At 43.2% G+C, this 21,903-nt stretch overlaps 3 protein-coding genes across 5 annotated transcripts; 2 read left to right on the top strand and 1 right to left on the bottom strand.

The window, feature by feature from the left end:
• The first annotated feature begins 221 nt into the window (after positions 1–221).
• Positions 222–2,797, top strand: crygmxl2 (crystallin, gamma MX, like 2). The gene is made up of 3 exons (XM_053865540.1): positions 222–230; positions 1,821–2,063; positions 2,528–2,797. The coding sequence occupies exons 1-3, from the start codon at positions 222–224 to the stop codon at positions 2,795–2,797; spliced, it is 522 nt and encodes a 173-aa protein (XP_053721515.1).
• Positions 2,798–3,455: 658 nt separating this feature from the next.
• On the top strand, positions 3,456–6,035 carry LOC128759395 (gamma-crystallin S-1-like). Its single transcript, XM_053866287.1, has 3 exons — positions 3,456–3,590; positions 4,489–4,731; positions 5,508–6,035. Exons 1-3 carry the CDS (start codon positions 3,582–3,584, stop codon positions 5,781–5,783), a joined length of 528 nt encoding a protein of 175 aa, XP_053722262.1. The 5' UTR covers positions 3,456–3,581; the 3' UTR covers positions 5,784–6,035.
• A 3,986-nt stretch (positions 6,036–10,021) lies between these two features.
• aldh18a1 (aldehyde dehydrogenase 18 family, member A1) lies at positions 10,022–20,235 on the bottom strand. Of its 3 annotated transcripts, none has more exons than XM_053865532.1 (16): positions 20,107–20,235; positions 19,108–19,257; positions 16,881–16,985; positions 16,655–16,813; positions 15,659–15,749; positions 15,228–15,352; positions 14,972–15,116; positions 14,819–14,892; positions 13,711–13,804; positions 13,235–13,455; positions 12,730–12,867; positions 12,449–12,644; positions 12,251–12,372; positions 11,983–12,169; positions 11,089–11,184; positions 10,022–10,760 (listed from the first exon to the last, which is right to left on the bottom strand). In XM_053865532.1, exons 2-16 carry the CDS (start codon positions 19,225–19,227, stop codon positions 10,564–10,566), a joined length of 2,070 nt encoding a protein of 689 aa, XP_053721507.1. In that variant the 5' UTR covers positions 19,228–19,257; positions 20,107–20,235; the 3' UTR covers positions 10,022–10,563. The 3 variants fall into 3 exon arrangements, with proteins under 3 accessions (XP_053721507.1, XP_053721508.1, XP_053721509.1); XM_053865533.1 differs by having other exon boundaries at positions 16,661–16,813; XM_053865534.1 differs by lacking the exon at positions 16,881–16,985.
• Between the last annotated feature and the right edge of the window lie 1,668 nt (positions 20,236–21,903).

Here is a 21,903-nt window from a genome sequence, read left to right as displayed (position 1 = left end):
TACATTTGTGTGTGAGGGTGGAGTCTGACCTCAATAGGTAAACCCGAGAACAGAGGGCAAGGTCATTGTTTGTGTTTGTTTTTGTTTTTGTTTCTCTTCTCTCTCTCTCTCTTTTTTCAAAAGCCTGAAGAATACTGGTTATGTCATAGGAATCGTCATCACTAGGGTAAGCGTTATAAAGTCTTGTCCACCTGACTCTGGGTCTCCACAACTTCAGAAACATGGGAAAGGTATGGTCCATTTTTTTCAGTGAATAGCTTAAAACAAGTTATCATTGGGAATAATTTCCTTTTATGCAAACAACAACTGTTTTTTTACTCTTTTTTTGTTTTTTACTTTTTGGGGAGTGTTTTATCAGTCATAATGAAAGTCACCTGCTTCATGACCAACTCAACTTCCTCATTTGACGGTGACAGGAACTTGATCTGTTGGCTATGAAGCTTGGCAAAACATTCACTGAAGTGAGTGCCATTCAAAGAAGTCTCCATTCAACAGAATCTGTATTTAATATTTCTATTTACTTCATAAGCAGAGCAGTGTAAGATAACCTGTGTGGCGCGACGCATAGGTGCAAACATTTGTTTACTACAACATCGCCATCATACTGTCAAGAAAATTCTTTAGAATAACCTCAGAGATACTGAAGAGGCTCCAAAACAAGCCTAAAGCATAACATTGGAAACATTATTGGCCACTCTTGTGTTGATAAAGTCTTCCTCCAACTTAAAGTATATTTAGAGCAGATACAAGAAGTATGATTAATTTCCCATTAATCTCGAGTTAACTCCGCTTTAGTGTGATTGAAAATAAAACTTTGAATCTACCGACAGCCCGTAGTACTGCAATAATTTTTCCCATATTAATGCACTTATGTAGTACAAGTAAGATCCGACTTAGGACCAAGATTGGTTCCGACCAACCGGTTGGAAGTCAGACTGGACGTAAGTCAAATGGCATTCAAAATAACTGACGCGAGAGTTATAGGTCCTACTGTAGTGGTAGATGGCTGTGTGAGAGTGAGATGCTGTGCTGCTGTAACTGTCGTACGAGTTGGCGGGCTGCCAACTGCTGCGGTGCCAGAATTTAAAAAAAAAAAAGCATCTGCTGGCCGTGGTCATAAGTACGGGTGGACGTAGGTGGAGCAAGTTGTAAGTCGGATGTTACTTGTACAACAAACTCAGAGAGTATTTTGAAGTCAAGGTAACTCAAGTGGGCTAAGATGCTACATGCACCATGACTCATGTGGTTATTTATGCAGATTAACCCTAGTTCAACTATATTCAGCACCAATTAGAATTAATCAATAAATTCGTTAACAATTATTACGCGTTTTGAATTTTCATGTACTTATTTTTGAAGGTAAAGAAAGGGCATATGGAGGTTAGGGCACGTGAGAGACAGGTTGTAGTTGGAGAGGTTGTCTTTGCCCTTTACTCTTGTTCCAGTGTTTGTTCCGACGGTCTGCTTTATTGTTTTTGTGGATATTAAATGGTAATTTATAATTCCAAACTGACCCTTTTAACCGACCGTCGTAAGCCGTGTCAATTAATTTAGCTCACTTCCTATGTTTCCTGTTTTTGGTGTTTTGACTCAAGTGAGGTCACTGTGCCATTACCCCGCTATGTAAAGGGTTAGGGTTCGGTTCTCTGCAGTCGAGTGAAGAGCGCAGTATTTACCAAAGTCGGTTATTTTAGTATCCAATGTGGGATTTGTGTTGTCAGTAGTATTGAAGCTATTAAAGGGAGAACAGTGTCCCCCGCAGTTCTTGCCGAGTATTGCATCTCGCCAGTCACGACTCACCCTTTCTCTTTTCACTACAGATAATTTTCTATGAAGGCCGCAACTTCCTGGGCCGCAAATGGGAGTGCAGCACTGACACCGTTGACACCTTTAGGCACTTTAAATGTTGTAACTCAATCCAGGTGACTGGAGGCCGGTGGGTGGCCTACGAGAAGCCCTGCTATAAAGGTTACCAGTACATCCTCGGCCAAGGCGACTATCCCGACTATCCTTGCTGGATGGGATTCAACAACTGCATCCGCTCCTGCCAGATGATACCCACTGTAAGTCAATCAAACAGACAGGACTTGTATCTCCCCACCCGCCCCCCCCATCCTCATTTCCCCCATCACATCGTACATCAAATACAACATCAGAGACGGATGTCAATCACTGAGCGTTTGATTCCATTTAAACGCACTCAGGCAGGTCATAGCATGAAAGGCTCTGCTCCGAGGCCCACAAGGAGACTCCGTCAGCCTTTAAAAGGAATATGATACTCCCCCACAAGACCTGGTGCCTTCATTCTAATTCAGCCACTCACACTGAGTGTTTCTGGCAGACTGGAGAGGGGGGATTCTGACATGCACGGAAAGAGCAGCAACTCATTCTCTTCGATAGTTAGTTTCTTGAAGAACTCCATTGAATTTAAATGATTAGAGACGAGCTCGAAGCAGAAAACCATCTCTGAGGCTCACATCTACTAAAATCACATCATAACTGTGCTTCTATCCCTCTCGTCTTACAGTACCGGGGAGAGTTCAAGATGAGGATCTATAGCAGGCCGGACCTAACGGGACACTCCATGGAGTTCTCGGATGACTGCGCTGATATCTTTGACCGACTCCACATCCATGACATTCACTCTTGCAAAGTCTCGGAAGGCTTCTGGGTCCTTTACGAGCACCCTCACTTTAGGGGCCGGCAGTATTTCCTATGCCCTGGGGAGTACAAGTCCTTTGTGGACTGGGGTGGCTCCGACCCTTTAGTGGGTTCTTTGAGAAAGATAAAGAGCTAGGGCTAAGATTCCACTTTGAAATCAATAAATATGAAAGCTATCATGGTCAACCATGTGTGTTCCTCATAGCATGCATCACATTCATCTTTCACAGCATGTTTGTGAATGGAGTGCTGCTTTCTGACACTTAATGACAGACAGAGCAGAGGCCAGTCGTTCAGTCCAAGTACCTGTACTTAGATGGGAAGTGAAAAATGGCCCCCATAAAAAGTACCACATCGAAAAGTGAATGGTGTCTCTTTTGAACACCAGTTTTAGCAGCTGTTTATCCACAAAACATTATGACACCAAAGGACTTGTACACCCACGTATCAAAATAGGGTGCTGCTTCACACTGACTTTCCTACGCAGATGGGCCACTCCTGCAGACTGGGATGACCACGGCTAACAGTCCTTCTTCTACCATGTGACACCAAGCTACGATTTTCCTCCAATAATTCAATGTTTTATCTTTTTATTATTAACAACATGCTGGTTTGGGAAGGCTCCCACGCACAGCAGCAAAATGGTAAGCTCCATCCGCCACGCCAGGTTTGCATGACTCGCACAAATAAAGGCAGATGCTGCAACTTTAAGGGCCACAGTACAGTATTTTGTCGACACGCAGAGATTTGACAGGGACAAAGCGTCTGCCGCAGTGGAATAGTTTGTGGTCTATAAAGCCTACTGTGCTGACACAACAGTGTTTTGTGTGATGCTGGCAGAGTCCTGATCCCAGAAAGGTCTATAAAGAGGTCCAATAGCAGCTTGACATCTGTTCCGCTCTGAACTGACCAGAGTCACGATGAGCAAGGTAAGTCAGCAATCTGAAGTCAAAAGCTTAAACAGCTGATCCTTCTTTTTGTGTGGCCGTTCAACTCTTCGACTGTTTTGCCTGTTTGGAGTGAGACCACTGTGCGTGACTAATGAGTTTATCTTCATCCAAAACATCCCAATTTTCTATCATCTGATATCCCACAATCCCAAGAGCTAATTATGTATTAATTATTAAGTATAACTGCAGTTTCAACATGAGGCACTTCTGTCATCTCCGGTCACCAGTCGATATGGCACAATGTTAGATGATGAAATATTGTGTGAAAACAGGACATTTCTACGTTATTTCAACCGTCAAAGAGGCAAAATTTAAGAAAGGAAATGATACTTAAAAGAAAATCAATGCTGTGATCATTTTTTATGCTGTTGGCATTTCCGAAGATACACAACTCCATGGAGGTTTTCATTGTACTGTTTTGATGCAAAGTCTAGAGTATTGAATCAGCTTTGTGCTTATTCCTCACACCTGAGTAAAGCTCATGTTGTTTGGTTTGTTCTGCCAGTGTGAAGCACTTGATCTGGGTTAAAAGCATACCTTTCAAATCCTTGTGAGTCTTAGCCTTCAAGTTGTTCTAGAAAGCGCTCCAAAGTCAAACGTGTGGACGATCCCATGTTAAAGTGGCAACATGTTATTTCACGTGAACAAATTCCTTTGTGGGAATGATCATGATGTGATGGAAGGGCAGAACTCTGGAGAATAAACGTGCTCGTGCAGAGGTGGATTCGTTTGCATGCTAGTGTATTGTGCATGTACTTGCTCATGGCAACTTCCTCACCATAACTCTGAGTTTGGACAGCGAGTTTAAAATGTCAGTTGATTTGTATATGAGAAAAAAAATGTTGTGTTGTCACTCAGTGTCCACTTCTGCACACAGATCATCTTCTACGAAGACAAGAACTTTCAGGGCCATCACTATGAGTGCAACAACGACTGTCCTGAGTTGCAGAATTACTTCAGTCGCTGCAATTCAATAAGAGTGGAGAGCGGGTGCTGGGTCACCTATGAGAAGCCCAATTATAATGGCTACCAGTACATGCTGTACAAGGGCGAGTACCCTGATTACCAACGCTGGGGCGGCTTCAATGACTACATCCGCTCCTGCCGTATGGTGCCACCTGTGAGTTTTAACTGATGCGCCGTCCTATCTGCCACATTGTTCTCTGTCTCTGTACTAGTGCCAGTTCAGCAATGATTAGTTCCCAGGACAATTGCCTTTGTTTTTGGCACCGAGCGCCAAGACCTGTGGCTATTTTTAAATGCCCCTGCTTGGCTGACCCAAAACTACACTTGAAAAATTGGGTCAAGAAAAAAAAGAAGCAAAACAAGAGGATGATTAGGACAGAAAAGTTGTGGAAGAAAAGTGCTATATTGATTTGTCCTACATTGTGTACAAACAATTCGTAGGACAAACCAATTATTGGTCTATCTTTATATGTGGAACCCTTTTGGATTCCCGTATTCACTGCTATCAAAGACTATAATAAAAAAACAAAAACAAAAAGCAGTGCGTGTGTGACAGCAGAGAAATTAGTTTATTAAGAAATTTATATCACGAGAAAAGTTGTTATTCAGGGGAAATGATGAATGCCTTTTGATCCATCTGGTACTAAGCTGTAAAATAAAGAACCTAGCTTTGTTTGCTGTGTCCTTTTATGGTAGGCGGCCAAAGGTTACTTCATGTTAAAGAGTCGTGATAAGACACGGCGTTGCTGTATCTAACACCTACCCTGTCAGAGCTCATTATCTGTCGGGTACAATATAATAAACAGTATTTTAAATGCAAATATGTAGATTTTAAATGACAGAAATAGAGAGAGAACCACAGAGGCTTCAAGTAGCGACTCAGAAAACACTTACCAACATGAGTCATAAATGAGCTCTCCTCTGTCCTAGTACAATGGGAACTACAGGATGAAGATCTTTGAGCGCGCTGACTTTGGGGGCCAGAATCTGGAGCTGATGGAAGATTGTCCTGATCTGAATGATCGCTTCCACACTCGTGACATCTCCTCCGTCAACGTCATGGATGGATACTGGATGCTTCATGAACACCCCAACTACAGGGGGCGCCAGTACTTTCTACGCCCTGGCGAGTACCGCAGACACAACGAGTGGGGAAGCCCCAGCCCGACTTTTGGCTCTCTGAGGCGCGTGACCGAATTCTACTGATTCCACTTTTACTGTTTTACCTCGCATCAACTCCGCAAACCAATGCTAGCATACCCTGTGTCCAGTCAAATCATGGCAGCATGTTGGGGATGGTCTTGAGTTTGGTTGGTTTACACTTTTTTTTTCATTCTTTGTTCCAAAAGAGTGCCCATTGTTTGTTGTGAACCTGGTCATCTTTTGACTTTAGTCAGTTCTTTTCTTTTCGCTTCTGCCTCCTGGAATCATAATAAAAACCAACTGTACAAAGCTTTAGCTTTGGCTAGTCATTTCATCTGTAGAATTCCTGACCCACAAAAATGTTCAACTAAACTCTCACGCTAGTCTATGGGATGTTGACTTTTACAAACCGTGAACCGTTTGTAATACTGCATCTTCAGTTCAAGAGAAGATGTAAGTTTCAGGTATCTGTGTTGTCTGTTGCAGCTATGTACAACTTTTGACTTTCAAGTCTCAATTTTGCTTTACGACATTTTACATTTATTTCACTTAAATATACATTGTAGACAGTTGATCTGAAGTCATCTTGGCTCAACTAAGATATTGACCTTGGCAATATCTTGACTCGTCAAAAGTCTTTATTGAATCAAATGCAACCACAGACTTGCTTTTATGACATGTTTCCAGTAAATATGAAACTTTGGATGGTTAAGTTAGGGGTAAGAGGCTGGGCATTTGTGGGCCGTTTGACGGACCCCACAAGGTTAAGCACGATTTGAGGAGGATGTCATCTAAACAACACGGTCGGCATAATTGGGTTTTAGTTTGGTTCATAGTCCTGGTTAAGGTTAGCCATGTGTTTTGGACCGTTGGGTTTAGGGTGAGAGGCAGGGGAAAGCATTATGGCAATGAAAATGTCCCCACAAAGATGCTACGACAAACCTGAGTCTTTGCACACACACACACACACACCTTACAAACACACACACACCTTCACTTGTGCACATACAACACAGCGCACACATGCACACGCACTCACCCACACACAGACACACAGCACATGTACATACAAGGGAAATTGTGAAGGAAACAGAAGCCCCATCTTTGAAGCTTGATATTAAAGAGTAAAAAAGGCTATCTGAGGATGAGCATGTCGGAGTCTTTACCAGATCACATGCTACAGTACGAGCGCTTTGGGTCCATGAAAGATGCCCATATCAGATGCACATCAGAGGCCAAGTGCCAGCTCAAAGATTTCCAGTCAAAGTGGCCTGGTATTAGCCCCAAGCATCAAGCTCTCTCAGAACAAAAAACAAAACCCAGTCCACATCCCTGCTCATGCATTTTTCATCAGCCCAAGATACACAGGTCTTTCAGAAATAAATATCAATTATTGAAATTGTTAATTAGGCGATGCCTAATTGGCTGAGATACACATGAATAAATAACTTTGACCATTAATTATTGATTTTAAAAAAATGTGAAGCTCTGTAGGGAGCACGTCTGAGTCTCTTAAGATCAAGAGGAACAAGAAATATGAGATTTGGCCTTGAGTAATGTCCAATTAAAGGACTGTCAGCTTTGCTATACATGTCCAGTGATTTGCCCTCATCATGTCATTTTGTTATTTGTGAACAACAATACCCTGCAGACACCACACCATCAACAGGCTGCTGTTCATCTTTGTGCTGGGGCTGATGGAAGATTAAAGGAGCCGCAGCTGTCCAGGCCGATGCCGTGAAGTTAGTTCAGGGTTATTACAGGACAAAGTAAACAACATTTGATGGAATGTGGATGTGCAAACTTAGAGTTTAGGAGCATGATTTCTGCATCACAATGTTGGCAAAACACTGCACACAGTGGCTTGCTACACTCACATGCATCAGACACTGAAACGCTGGCTCCGAAATGACAGCACCATTGAACCCACTGCCTGAACACAACCACAGGTGAGCTGACACACAGGTGCTTCATTGTACTGTTGACAGTACTGTACTGTTGGCGAGATTAAAGTAGAATGAGTCTCTCATCCAACAGCCAAATCAAAATGCTGTCAGAATGATTTCACTTTGTTCTTTCCTATTTCTGCAAAAGGTCTTTTCTACCCCCAAATGTGTCTTTGATTGCGACGATAATCTCCCTTCCTTTTTTGGAAGTGAGATTGTTGTCGCATTCAATCTCAGACCCTGCACTTGTGACGGTGGTCATTCACTCTGTCTTACTGGAGGAACATTCAGGAAATCATTTTACTGTCTTCTGACTTTTCACTGTCACTGAAATTTGTGGTTCCAGCTGACACCTGGGGCTGTGCCCCTTGTATTAACATCGATGAGCACGATTACATCTCAAGGTGCTCGGGTTTGTTTCTTGTTTGGATCAAGCAAAGACGTCATCACCGTCCCAATCCAGGAGTTTTTTGGAAGGATTGTTTGTCATTAGGGGATTGTTTTGGGGGTGGACAGAAGATGCTTGGTGGAGGTTTGCACTCTCTCTCTTTTCTAGTTGCAGTTTTCAAGCACTTTGGAAATAGCTGTAATGGGGCCAATGACTGTATTTCTTAAATACCCGTAGCCAGCAGTTCATCTTTTAAAAACATTGTTGGTCACACTTAAACTAACACAGCCAACTTGGTTGGCTCATCTCATCACTGTTTCTGATCAATGTCACGGGTCCAACACCTGAATGTCTCCAGTAACCCCGGAATATAATGACTCAGAGCAACACACAGATGAGCACCGTCTGATGGCTCCTCTTCCTCCTCCAGTCATTTCACAAACGTTCAATCACTCCACACATTTAAACGAAGAAAGAAGACAAAAGAACGAAATCCAAGTTTTGCATCGCTCTTCATCTCTGAACCCTTTGGACGCAGTGATGGGAGGCTGATTGAAGGGTAAGTAGTGCGTTTTGGAGAATGAATTCTTTAGATGATAGAGAGGAGCGATAGCAAGAAAAAAGGCACAAAAGGAACACAGACGTATGATTCCATTATTAGCCTCAGTTCTCCTTTGCGCCCCTTTCATTTCTGATGGCTGGATAATTAAACCTCTATAGTATTGTCTTCCATCTTTCTTGCCCCACTTCCAGCAATCCGAATTCCCCTATGGGCAACTCTATAAAAATAAAAAAAGAGAAAAAGCCTCTGTTTTCCAGATCCATCCATCTCTTTTTTCCCCCATTAATTTGTGTTCTTTGTAACAGCAGAAAGATCAGTGCTGAAATGCAGATGAATCTACGTGTTCAAATGCTCGACATTTCAAGCGAGAGTGAAAAACAATCAAAGAAAAATATATATCCAAATATTCTTTTTCAACTTTCTCCTTTATTCTACAATGCTGCTATTATGACGAGCCAAAGCAATCGTTAAGTGTGAGACATGAGGATAGTAGCGGAGAGGCTGGAGTGTTACAGAGTTAACTTTAAAAGCAGCCATGTTCTCCCCTCCAGCGTGAAGGAGGCATAGCGTCAATTACGGTTTTTGCTCTGCTGCAGCTTGGATGCCGCGGCTCTGCGTTAAGACACAATGTTCAGAGGAAGTTAGCAAATAAAGGAAAATGACTAAAGGAGGGCAGCCCTTTTTTTCCTCTCAACTTTTTTGTCAGAATTCTGACAAGGAAATTGCATGGCCTTTTCAAATGCATCAACTCTCTCTGACTGTTTGAACATGAGTGTCTTCGAAATTGGAAATATTTGTCCGTCCAGGTCCGACCTGGGCCCCAGTTGGCAGTTTGGTCCTGTGACTGATCATAACACGGCTGTCATGGTGGAGCAGAAGTCCATTCACCATCACATCAGTGCGTCTTTAGTATGCGTGGAAGACATGATCATGCAATTCACTCATACAAAATGTATTTTTTGTTCAATATTCACACCATATGAGCAGGTCACGTCAACACACACCCTGGTTGAGCAGCCTATGGTGGTTCCATCCTCGTACAGGATCTGAGAATCACTGGACAAGGACCTGGGCCTCAGCAGTGCAATTTTGAGCTGCCTGTATCTCCTGGAACGTCTTTCTTGCTAGTTGCTTGTTTCTTGCTGGGCAGCACGATGGAACAATGGTTAGCACTGCTGCCTCACAGCAAGAAGATTCAAGGTTTGAATCCAGCTCTGGAGCTTTCTGGGTGGAGTTTGCACGTTATCCCTCTGCCTGTGTGTATTCCTGCCTCTCACCCAATGACTGCTGGGATAGGCTCCCGCACTCCGACAACCCTGAACTGGACTAAGAGCTGGTTAACTGAGGATGTATGTATGTACTGACCAAATGTGATCTCTCAAATAACAGGTTCTCAGTTGATCAGGCTGATCACAGCCCCTTGAATTTATTTAGTTCATCTTGCAAAATGAAAGTTGTTTTTGGCCTGCCATCGGATTAGTGTCCCACATTCTTTTCAATTGTTTTATTCACAAAGAACTGGATGTCACCATCTTCGCTGTTGCCATCACTTTTACTCTTGAGAATTTCTCCTCTGTCGCCACTGAGTTCTGCAGCGACTGGTTTGCCTGGAAAACTTAGTACAGTAACTTAAAACAGTAACACAAGTAGGATACAATTCAAAAGAAGATCGTCTGGATTTTGATGCGAAAATCATTTCTTGAAACAAATATCTGGCACATAATTATATCCACAGTCGGTTGCACACATAGTTGGACAAACAGCTATTCAAGTGAAGTCAGTCTTGGAAACAAATTCCCACCAAAGAGGGACATCAGTCTGCTCGTCTGCATACGCAATGTCAGATCTTAGAAACGTTGACACCCACATGATGGTCCACTGAGACCTGCAGCTCCTGAAAACACCTTCCCAGTCTTGTGGCCAGGTGAACACAGCAGTGTCTCCCATCTAGTTGCTGTCCCTCTGACTGGCCACAGGCTGCACGACAGGCATATTTTCATGGAGATACTTCATGGTCCCATTCTCAGAGAAGTCAGCCACCGCGTGTCCGTTCCCCCTCAGAATCCACTTGGTGGTGAGCAGCCCCTCCAGCCCCACTGGACCCCGTGCATGGATACGGGCCGTGCTGATACCCACCTCAGCTCCTGGTGGGAAGATGTAGGAACTGTTTATGGGTCTATTCACACACCAGAGTGATTTGGCCACTGACATCACTCAAAAAAAGGAAGTGATTGTAGATTGATTTCACTGAGAACATAAACACTGTTGCCTCGTCATCACTATTGTGCATTAGCTGTGTGTGTCTCAGCGATCGTGAGGGTCCCAGCCTCCCTATGATGTCGCCGTAAACGCGCACCAGGAGGGAAGAATGGTTCATAGAACAAAATGGTTCCTGCAAATCATTCCTACATCTAAAAAGTCTCCGTGTGAGGGTAGGTAGAAACAGAAAAATGTCTCATTGACTCCACATACCCAAGCCAAAGCGGTAACCATCAGCAAACCTCGAGCTCGCGTTCCAGAATACACAAGCACTGTCCAGATGGGTCAGGAACTGCTCCGCTGTGACCTCTGAAACAACAGTTGCATCACTCCCCATTCTTACATTATGCATGCACAAAACTGTGAGACCTTCTACAAGCACAATGATCTTTTACACTACGTCACATTAAGCTCGTATTAAACTTGTATTTTGCTGTCTGAACAGAAAGACATTGGCACCACAACACAGGACCAAGAGCTGGACTGGTCCTGACCTTGGATTTACCTGACATTAAATTGTTATTTGGGAACTCTTTCTTTCATTGCTGAGGACATACTGTAAATATATGTTCAAACCATGTGAGTTATTTCAGTTGAGAAGCATTTTATTGAAATGTCCTCAGTCTGTAGATAAAGTTGTGGCTGTATTCGGTTTTTCAAAACATGAAATCACCACAGGCTGCCTGTATGGCAGTGTCCTTTCTGGTTTCCCCTCTGCAAATTGTTTTTTTGAGGTGGAAACTGTTGCAGTTGTTAAAATTGATCAAGTGGATATCAAGAATCTACAGACCAGAACATAGAGGATTTCTGGTGTTAGTAGGCAGGACAGCTGATGTCTCTCCTTGTATGGACTCGTAGGTGTAAATTGTGGCCAACAGCACCAGAGCTGGTGACAGCCACCTGCATCTCTCTATCAGGGAGACCCTGGCTGGTTGTAAGACGGAGCATGGGACTACGTGACTGTGATCGCTCACCTGGAACATGAGAGCCTGAAAAGCAGTGATTTTCCACTGCTCCTGGATAAACCCATTGTAATAAATACATACGTCGACCGCTGAAAAACACCTGGGAAGTGGCCAATCGTGTGATTCCTCCTTAAATATCTACCGTTCTCTGTGATGATGACGTCAGTGTGAGCGCTGCCATATTTGCGTATGTGCTCTATAGCCTCCTCCGTGCTGTCCACCACCTCCATGCAGCACTCCAGACCCCCATATTCTGTCCGAAGTGAGCGGGCCTCTGACGGGCTGAATGTCATGTAGGAGGTGAAACGAGGACCGGCATGGATCTTCACCTGAGAACATTGAATGTATTTCTGTCTGTTGAGTTAAGCTGTCATTGAAATAGACTGTGCTTTGAGCATTTCAAACTTCACTCGTTCATTGCGCAACATGTCAATGATCTGGTCAAACAGCGGCGTCCTCAGGACGTTGCGGTGAATCAGCAGTGTTTCCATGGCGTTACATGCAGCTGGGTAGTCACACTTGGAGTCCCTGACTACAACAGAAGCCTCATTAATACAGGTCAAGACCTCTTGCACACACACAAAAAAAAATACTTTGGTTTGCTTTACCAATCTTGACTACTTTGTCTATGCTTGCTTCAGCATCAACATAGACGTGGCAGATTCCCTCACTGTGTCCCAAAACAGGAATTCCTTTTGCAGCACGCTGGATGTCTCGCACCAGTTTGGATGACCCTCTGGGGATGATCAGATCAATCATCTTGTCCAGTCGGCAAAGGTCCTCCACCTCCTCGCGTGTGCTCACCTGGTTGAAATAATGTGCCTAAGTACTGTCATCTAAAAACAGCGGGAGCATTGTGTTTTGTCCAAGTGTTGAGAGCTAGTTTCACCAGCTGCACCGCGTCTTTGACTTGAAACATATCCAGAGCCTCATGTGTGAGCTGCTGCAGCACTTGGTTGGTGTTGCCTGCCTCCTTCCCTCCCTTTAGCAAAACAGCGTTGCCACTGGCGATGGCCAAAGCAGACACCTGCAGGGGGACCAGAGGATGCCAGGTATTCCAAACATGCTTGTATCTGTGCACCAACTGCTTTGGTATGCGAACAGTGACCATATGAAATGATGCTAAAGCGGGTGAACAGAACATTTGCATGCCATTCGATTAATTGTTTCTTGCCATTAAAATTTCTCATTTAACCTAAGAAAAGACTTCAAAATGTAAAACATAGGAAACCTGGCAGCACAGCAGATTCGTCATGGATTAGTCATAGATACACCCTATTAGACATGGGGTGTCACGGCAAACTCATTTATGTGGTCTGTATAGACTGTGTGTTCTCAGTAGACAAGGCTTTATACTGGCATTTTGACAGGGTTTGCCATCTCTGCTTATATACCTGTGGTAGGCAGTCGGGCCGTGCCTCAAAGATGACCAGCAGAACCCCGATGGGCACAGTGATCTGCTCCAGCTCCAGGTTGTGCGCCACCCTAGTTCTCCGCAGCACACGGCCCACGCTGTCCTGAGCAGCAACGGCAATCTGTCGCACACCAGTGGCCAAGCTGTTGAGTTTGGCCGGCGAGAGACTCAGGCGCTTCAGCATGGGAGCAGGCAGCTGACCTGTAGTGGGAAGGAGTGTTGATATGGTGCCCTCCAGTGGAACGAGAATGTACAACAAAAGTCATTGACCAAACAGCAATTTGGCTGTTCCATTTCGAAGCACAGTATTTTACAGCAAAATCCCATTTTAGTCAGTGCTGTCAAAGAAATGGAGCAAGGTTAAAAATCACAACATGGAATAAATAATCCAAACACAAGCCTAGTTCCTAAATATATATATATTTATATATCTATATATCTAGAGCTCACCTGCACCAACAGCTAGCTCCATGTCCATCTTGTTGGCGGCCAGAATCTCCTCCCTCCTCTCAGTCAGTAGATCAGCAATACGGAAAATGATCTCACTTCTCTGGTAACAAAAATAAGTTTGCGCACTTACAGAATCTGACCAGCAGATGGCAGTGTATCTCTGTAACTGTCAGGCCGTGCCGCCTTCTGACAACAATAACTCGCAATAAAGACTGGATTATTAGCACGTTTACTATGTGGTGTGTGTCGAGTCAGTGTTGTTGGATGACCATTTATGTCGATTGCAGCTTCAGTATATTGATTTTTATTTAGAACGCAGTGCCCAATGTGTTTAACTGGCAAAAAGGCAAGCAAAAACGCTCAAATAACAACTCCACATATTGCAAATTTGTTTGTCACGAGTGAATAAAAAGTACGAACATAACTCTATGACGGAGCAATTTGGCTTTATTTTAAGTGGTAAAAACTACACAAGGATTTAACACCTCTTGGCTGATCTTGTGCAACAGTGCAGGAGACTTGAGCCTGATTTGGGGACTAGGAGCTGAAATTGACCAGGTGTTCGCTGGCACGTGATTGTGTTCATGTCAACAACGCAAGTGATCAAAAATGCCTTATGAAGTGTGACGCACTTAAATAATTCAGTTTACCGGAATCTCTGTAGTACATAGACATCACCGAATCATATTTTGAGTTAACCAATAGATATACATTTTTATAGCTACAATATACCAAGTTTATATTTAGGACACACACAATATACTTTAAGCAAATATTTATGACCGAAAAAAATCATTTCACCACCAAGTAAATTGTAAATCGGTACATTGTCACCATCATGACTTTCTGAAGAAACATGTTGTTTGTACATATAAATGTATTCAATACGCAGAGAATTAGGACTACCTATTTCATTTGTATATTTAGCAGAAAATAAGCCCAAAAAGTGTGAACTCACTTAATCGGTGGCGATTAATCAAGAATGCGATAAGTGTATTTCTTCTTCTTTGGGGTAAATAAATGAAAAGCTCTGGAGAGGCAACAAAACAAACACAACTAAAGTACTAGAAAACACAAATAATGTTGTAAAGTATTGGTACTTGAACGGACGCACCTGGTCTGGATCTAGAGATGCGAGGCGCCACCCTGCCTTTCGGGCCATTTCAGCTTGCTGCTCCACAGTTGGGCCTTATGACGGTCAGCAGAGGTTTGTGCGCGTGAGATGACGCAGTTGCTGAGCAAAACCTGTCTACTGATGTGAACTCACCGTCTGGTTTGATCATGGAGAAGAATGTTCCCACTTTCTTCCCATCAACAATGTCAGTAATCACGTGACCAGTAACTTTGGGATGAGTCCCGTTTGCAATGACCACTGAGGTGCCGCCTTGCAGTGCCCAGATGGCAGCTTTCACCTGAGGAGGGGTCACTTTTGAAAACACACTGTGTAACGGGTGAATTATCAATTGACTCAGGACTCATGAGACAGTTCATTTCTAATGACAAAAGCGACATTGCTGTCCCACCTTGGCCTCCATGCCACCAATCCCCACTCTGGACTTGGTCCCATAAGTGATGGACTGCTGATCTCTCGGATAGAAGATGTCAATGAGTTTGGCGTCATCAGTTCCAGGAGGGCTGTTGTACAGTCCTAACAAAACGTGAACACAACTTAAGGACACGTCAGTCAGGGTGAGAGGTGAGGCAATGTCAGCTCTGCACATTGATTTCACTTCATCATGTGACTGCAGTCCAGGATTGATTGTGAGGTTCAACACAGTCACTCTAACACTGGCCTCAACAACATTACCATTCAGTCCTGGAGGCAGAAGGTCAATGTTTGTCTGTGTTCAGCAACTCTCAGCTGACCCTGACTGATTTGTTTCTGATCCCCAGTGAAGAGCGAGGGCAGATGGTGTTGTTCCCCAACAGCTGATCCAACTGGTAACACACATACCTTCCACGTCTGACAGTGCGATCAGCAGTTCAGCCTTCATCTCCACTGCCAACCTCGCTGCCAGACTATCATTGTCCTTAATGCTGATCACCTAAAAGGGAAAAGTGGTTCAGAATTTATAAAGAGATTCACAGAAACTATATATATATATATATATAGTTTCTGAACAAAAATCTGTTCAAGCGAGACTGCTCTGAACAGCCGTTCACTGTCTGCGCAGTTGAGGGGTTCAGTAAGGTAAGTGTGTCCAAAGACACACAAGAGCAGGGGTAAGTGTTGTTTTACAACTACATTTCGTGAAGTAACGAACAAGCTTGTAAGCCACAACAGTCCCACGAGGACTTCTTCGGACTCCGCTAGCATTTTGCGAAACCCAGGCACGTTACTATTTTTTCACTGATGCAGATGCAAGCAGATTTCAATATAATCGGACATCCATAAGCCTATAGTAACGCTGTATCAGCTTGCATCAGCACTGTTGTTCAAATCTAGCAGGACTAATTGAAATTTCCCATAGCTCAGTGCAGATGTATGCACGATAAAGCTTTGAGTTTGCCCACATACTCACAAGACGTGTGCGTCTCATGAGCTAACCAGTGTGGATTAAAGATGTGACATCTGCAAAATATAAACTAATTGGAGAGACAGTAGTGGACACATGCAAGCCACCAGCTGTGCTCCAAATCTGAAGTCACAAACAGAGTCTATTTAAAGAGAATCAGAAGTCACATGAATATCTGATGAAGGAAGAGTGGGAGGGTTTACCTCCAAGACAGCATGTTAGTGTATTCATCAGAAGCGAAAAAAAATCCAGTAGTTAGTCCAGTTCCCTTCAGATGGCCTCTCAACCCTTGTGACCACATGCACATGCTTTGAGGTACAGAGCCGATGAGGTGAGGCAGGGGGCCGAGCGTTTTGAGGCGGATTTCACTCCAGCTTCCTTTAAACACTGCAGCCACTACTTTCACCATCATCTGCCCCAAGTCCTGTACCCACATTTACCCCCTGCAGGTCGCTGTTGGGCTCTGGTGGCGGCACCACAGCATCGTTGGTGTTGATGATAGGGACGATGTTCATTTGGAGCAGCTCCTGCAGAGTACTGTTCAGATTCTGCCTCTTTTGGTCATCATGGAAATCCAGGTTGGTAACAAGAACCTACAACAACAGATATGAGCTTCAGAGAAACGTGTGGAATGACTATGTGCCGTATGGAAAAAGATACCTGTGCAGTGCAGGTGCTGTACTGAGTGAACATGGCTTCATACAGAGCCATCAGGCCACTCTGGCCCGCTGCAGCACACGCGCGGGCCTCCAGCACTGGCAGACTCTGTGGTAGCAAGTACAGTATAACAAAGTTTCTCATTGTACAACTGTTACTAACAGAGTCTACATCTATTAACAACTAAGAATAATATCACAAAAAGCTAATAACTTTACAGAGCCTTTATCCTGTTTTTTTTTTCAATCATGAATTTGAGTATACTTGCATTTCCTGGTGCAAAGGTACAGCCAGAGAGGCCACTTAAAGAGGAGCAAACTACTGATTTGAGCGTCTTTTAAAGCTGTATTGGACACCAATTGACCAGAGCAGTCTATTTGCACAAGTCCCTCACATCTCCCCAAACACATCCTGAGGTGGTTGGTCAGGAAGAAACCTTCAATCAGCCTCTGCTGACAGCTGCTGTTAGAAGTGCCTCCCTCATGAAACGCGAGCTTGTCAGTACACTGTTGAACTCCAAATAACAGCACACTTGCAAGTTAAAACCACTTGGAGACAAAAGCCACACTTCACCGTCTATATGCTTTGTTCACCATTGTTTTTGACATGAACTCATGCGAAGCTCCTGCTTTGGTAGACAGGATAGAGTGGGTGCAAATGACATCAACGTCTCCAGACTCAAAACTTTCATCCATAAACTAGGGAGGAGAGAGCAGCGTTAATGCTCTTTGCAGTCCCCAAAATAAAAAAAAGTATGCTTTTGTGTTTAATACAAGTTAAATGATGTGGCTCAATTCTCTCATTGTCTCTCACATTGTTACAGCGTAAATCAGAGATCATTTCACCAACAGGAGAGCTGAACTAACTACCTGGAATCTGGAGTCAAGTGCACTGTGATGTCACATAGGACAGTGTGTGTGTGTGTGTGTGTGTGTGTGTGTGTGTGTGTGTGTGTGTGTGTGTGTGTGTGTGTGTGTGTGTGTGTGTGTGTGTGTGTGTGTGTGTGTGTCTAAGCACATCTAACAACTTTGCAACAACTTTGGGGGAAAAACACTTCCTTGTGAGGGGCCTTATGCCTTGGTGGGGCCCTTTTGACGGTCCACACAAGGTTAAGCCCCAATTTTAAGATGTCGAGTTCAAAACAACGAGGTCATAAGTAATAAGTGGGGGGTTAGTTTGGTTCAGAGTCATGGTTAAGGTTAGCCATTTGTTTTGGATGGTAGGATTTAGAGTGAGAGGCTGGGGAAAGCTGCACGTCAATGAACGGACCCCACAAAGACAGCGCGATGTGGGGGTGTGTGTGCGTACTTCAGTTAAAACTTATTATATTTGTCTTGACATGCCTGACAAGTCTTCAAATAACAACTCACAATTATCACAAGGGTCAACAGCCATCACAGAAGAGCTGCTTTCACTCATCCATATGCAGCAGAATCAACTTTTGTGTGTACTTTTTCGAGCAGGTGTAGGCAGTGACTCTTGTTGGTCTTTAAATCAGAAGAGCAGTCACTTTGAATTCTGTTACCACACTGCATGAATCAGGTATTGACAAGACATTATTATTGTTGTTGTTGTTGTTGTTGTTGTTGTTGTTAATAGCACTGTTAAGTAATATCATTTTGAAGCAGTCCTTGGTCCTAACACTGGTGTTGAGCTCATGTTTAGTCCCCAAACTTGGCCAGTTGCAAACCAGAAAGCTTGCAATAAGTGATATACATTGGAGTGTTCCCAACACCAGTTTTAAATTGTAATGGTATCTCACAGTACTGCGATGCCTAAGAGTGGCAGCAGTTCTCTGGCTCCACAGTTGATCTTCCACTCTAAACAATGAGAGCGTTCTCAGGAGCATGTTCCATTTCTGAAGCAGCGTGATGATGCACAGTTCCTTCGGAACACTATTAAGCGAATGCAAACACGGATCTTAGTAAAACAGCTCTTTAGTATACAAATACAGTTATCATCTCTTTGGTCTTATACCTCTGTGATATACTGTCTTTTGAATGCTCGTATATACACACCTGTTTTCTTTTAGACAGCCTGTAGCCCCACGTACGGAAAAAAAGTGTCTAAAGGCCTGAAATGATATTGTTGTTTTCTTCCACCGACAAACCTTCATGTCAGTCGAATCTTTATTGCAGGAGCCCGCAGAGAGCAGCAGCAGCTTGGTCTGTTTTTGATGGCTCCTGATTTAAAACTTTACCACTGTGTCCCTCCCTCCAACTTTCCTTACCATGTCTTTGAGCTGATTATGTCCTGAGTGCAGGGCCTGGCGGACGCTCTGAGACAGCAGGATCTCATGTCTTAATCTTTGCTTGCCAAAGGCCACGGCTCCACTGGTGACAATCATCATCTCCCTGCCCTGGCTCTGCAGCACGGCCACCTGGGCAACAACACCGCCAATTAGGACTCCCGGATCACAACCCCGCGAATTTCTCTCAGAAGATTTGGTCAAAGGCATTAAATCAATGAAGAGTCAGTTCAAGCAAATGACTATTATACCAGACTTTTTTCTGTTTACTCTGTGATAGCACGAATCACCTGCGATTGAAGTTATGGACCTTTAGAAGGTCTTTCTCCCAGTTACCTCACACCAAACTGCTCTGCAGAAAATACTTTTGATTAACATGACACCATCAAGTGACATGAAAGCAGTAGAGGTGAGCCCTCATGAAGGTAATGGCCAAAATATCAACAATGGTCAGATATGGCCGGGTGTGGAAGCAAACACAAATAATTACACACCCTATAAAGAGATCTCAGTTCTCCTGCACCACTGTGTGCCGGCAGTTTTGGCATTGGCCTTTCTGTCCTTGTGATCAGTACCTCTACACGCTCCATATCATTATTCTGTTCATAGTAGTTTAACTTACGCCAACATTTAAAATATTAATTAGCCATCATGATACTTTCAAGACACTTCATCAGTGAAGATAATTCATTATTTTATACTGTGATGTATTTTATTACTATTTGACAGACACGGCTTTATCTGCCTCATGTTAATAATGTGGTGCCTAAGTTGCTGACTGGATTTTTTTTTTTTTTTTTCTGCAGTGAAGTGGAAAATCATAATGCTCCATGTATGTAACCTGAAAGACAAAAATATGAAATTCTGGCATATTTTATCGTCATTGTTTAACTGTGGCTTGTGTAAAACCCAAACTTTTGTTTGTGTGTGTGTGTGTGAGGGACAGAGAGAGAGAGAGGGTGGATGTGGTGCATGTGTCACCTGCTCAACTATGGAGGCCAGCCTGCCCAGAGCGAGCCCACATTCATCCCCACGGGTCACCACCGCACTGCCAAGCTTGACCACGATCCTCTTTGCATGTCGAAGTTCCCCCCGGTGGGCAAAAGAGCTACCATGTCTCCTCATCTGTGGAGCTATCGATGAGAACAACAGTCAATCTCACACTCTAGAGCGACGGTCTGGAAAACTGTTTGCTATGACGATCAAAGGTTAGTGTTGGGATGATTTCTGAGAGACGTCTCACCAGACAAAGATTACACAAGCTTATGGATAAGCTTGTTTTGCAATGCTTTCGTCTCATTGATTGCATGACTGGGGCAAACAGAGTGACCACAAACCCCTCAACATGTCCATCCGTAACCAAGGCAACAAATAAACTGCCGCATCAGCAGGAAAACAAGAAAAGCCAGTGCTGACGCGCCACACCATTGAGGAGCAGCGAGGCAGAAGAAATCTCCGGTCTGGTCTGTGTGGTCTGGCAGTCAGTTAAACCAATGATGGTCAAACAAAATCATTTTACTGACAAATTAGATCAAATAAAAAAACAAAACTAGGCGACCCGTCATTGCACCTCCATGTAGCCAATGTATCCATCAATTAACAATGAGATATGGTTACTGTTGATGAGCATCAAGTCTGAATGAAAAGAAATACAGGTAATGACAAGAAGTGCAGGTAAACAACTAGAATCAATAATGAAGAAACAGTATTAAACAACATCTTCAATCCTGCCTTTGAACTTCATTCCCTGTATAGTCATATGATTATCTGTAATATAGATCCCATTATATTTTACACATATAATACTTGTATATATCCAAGTTAAGTGTTAGTGATTCTTCATGTGTGTTTTTTATTTATTTTTACTCATCCACTCATATTCATTCTTCAGCATAATATTTCAAGCAAATAAAATGCCCTTAAACTTAACCTCAGTAAAACCAGTGAATTGCTAGTAACTACGTGAATGAGTTTGAAGTGATTTCTGCAAAAGTAAATAAATATATAAATAAAATCTGCATGCACAGTTGATTTTATTAAGTGACATTACATCTTATTCCCTAAAAAAATATTACGGGCTCAAAGCTCATAACCTTTATCCAAACTATCAGTCCTTTTTTAAAACAAATTTCTATTCATATTACATTGAAACAAATTTCAAAATGAGCAAATTACAGTCATTGGTGAATCGAATGTCTCAAACGTCATCCATAGATATTGTGAGAAGAATTATTAAACGTAACAACCAGACATAAAATGTTTAGTTTGACAATTATTCAATCAAACGGTGTATCGTTGTGGATCACTCTTGCCTTGAGTCAACGGTCTGATCAGCCACCAGCGCAAGTCTCCTGATGGATCCAGATGTTTCCTAGAAGTCAGGACCAACCTCTGCAGCAGCATGCTCAACCTGAGTTCCTTGGCAGAGTTTAACAGAGGAAAGGAAAAACAAGAATAAGGCACAAGATATTTTACAACTGGTGAGCTCTTTTACAAGATATCAAAATTATGTCTTGAAGGACCCAAACTTGCAGCACATACAGTGATATGTACACAAAAAGAACAGCTGTCTTGCACACAAAAATGAAGACCTGTTTTTCTTACTTAACCAGAAGGGTGCTGACTTCTTGAAATAGTCTTTGATCTTGAACCAAAGTAACTTAACACCCCAACAGGGAGAGAAACGAACAGAGGGAGCAGAGGTGGTTCCACATCAGCATGACTCCTCCCCTGCTGACGAAACTGGTGCAACATTTTCCACCTGATTATGGACAGTCT

Source organism: Synchiropus splendidus, chromosome 5 (assembly GCF_027744825.2).
Source record: "Synchiropus splendidus isolate RoL2022-P1 chromosome 5, RoL_Sspl_1.0, whole genome shotgun sequence".
NCBI lineage: Eukaryota > Metazoa > Chordata > Actinopteri > Syngnathiformes > Callionymidae > Synchiropus > Synchiropus splendidus.
This window is presented reverse-complemented; position numbering and strand designations above follow the sequence as displayed.

What these genes read in the sequence shown, in the direction of transcription:
- crygmxl2 (XM_053865540.1), top strand. An exon ending in CCTGCCAGATGATACCCACT is followed by an intron (nt 2,064 to 2,527) that starts GTAAGTCAATCA and finishes CTCGTCTTACAG; the next exon opens with TACCGGGGAGAGTTCAAGAT.
- LOC128759395 (XM_053866287.1), top strand. An exon ending in CCTGCCGTATGGTGCCACCT is followed by an intron (nt 4,732 to 5,507) that starts GTGAGTTTTAAC and finishes CCTCTGTCCTAG; the next exon opens with TACAATGGGAACTACAGGAT.
- aldh18a1 (XM_053865532.1), bottom strand. Translation starts at nt 19,227, where the DNA reads ATGATGATTGTCACCAGTGGAGCCGTGGCCTTTGGCAAGCAAAGATTA. An exon ending in GGACATGGAGCTAGCTGTTG is followed by an intron (nt 13,456 to 13,710) that starts GTGCAGGTGAGC and finishes TTCCCACTACAG; the next exon opens with GTCAGCTGCCTGCTCCCATG. An exon ending in ACATGTTGCGCAATGAACGA is followed by an intron (nt 12,170 to 12,250) that starts GTGAAGTTTGAA and finishes CAATGTTCTCAG; the next exon opens with GTGAAGATCCATGCCGGTCC.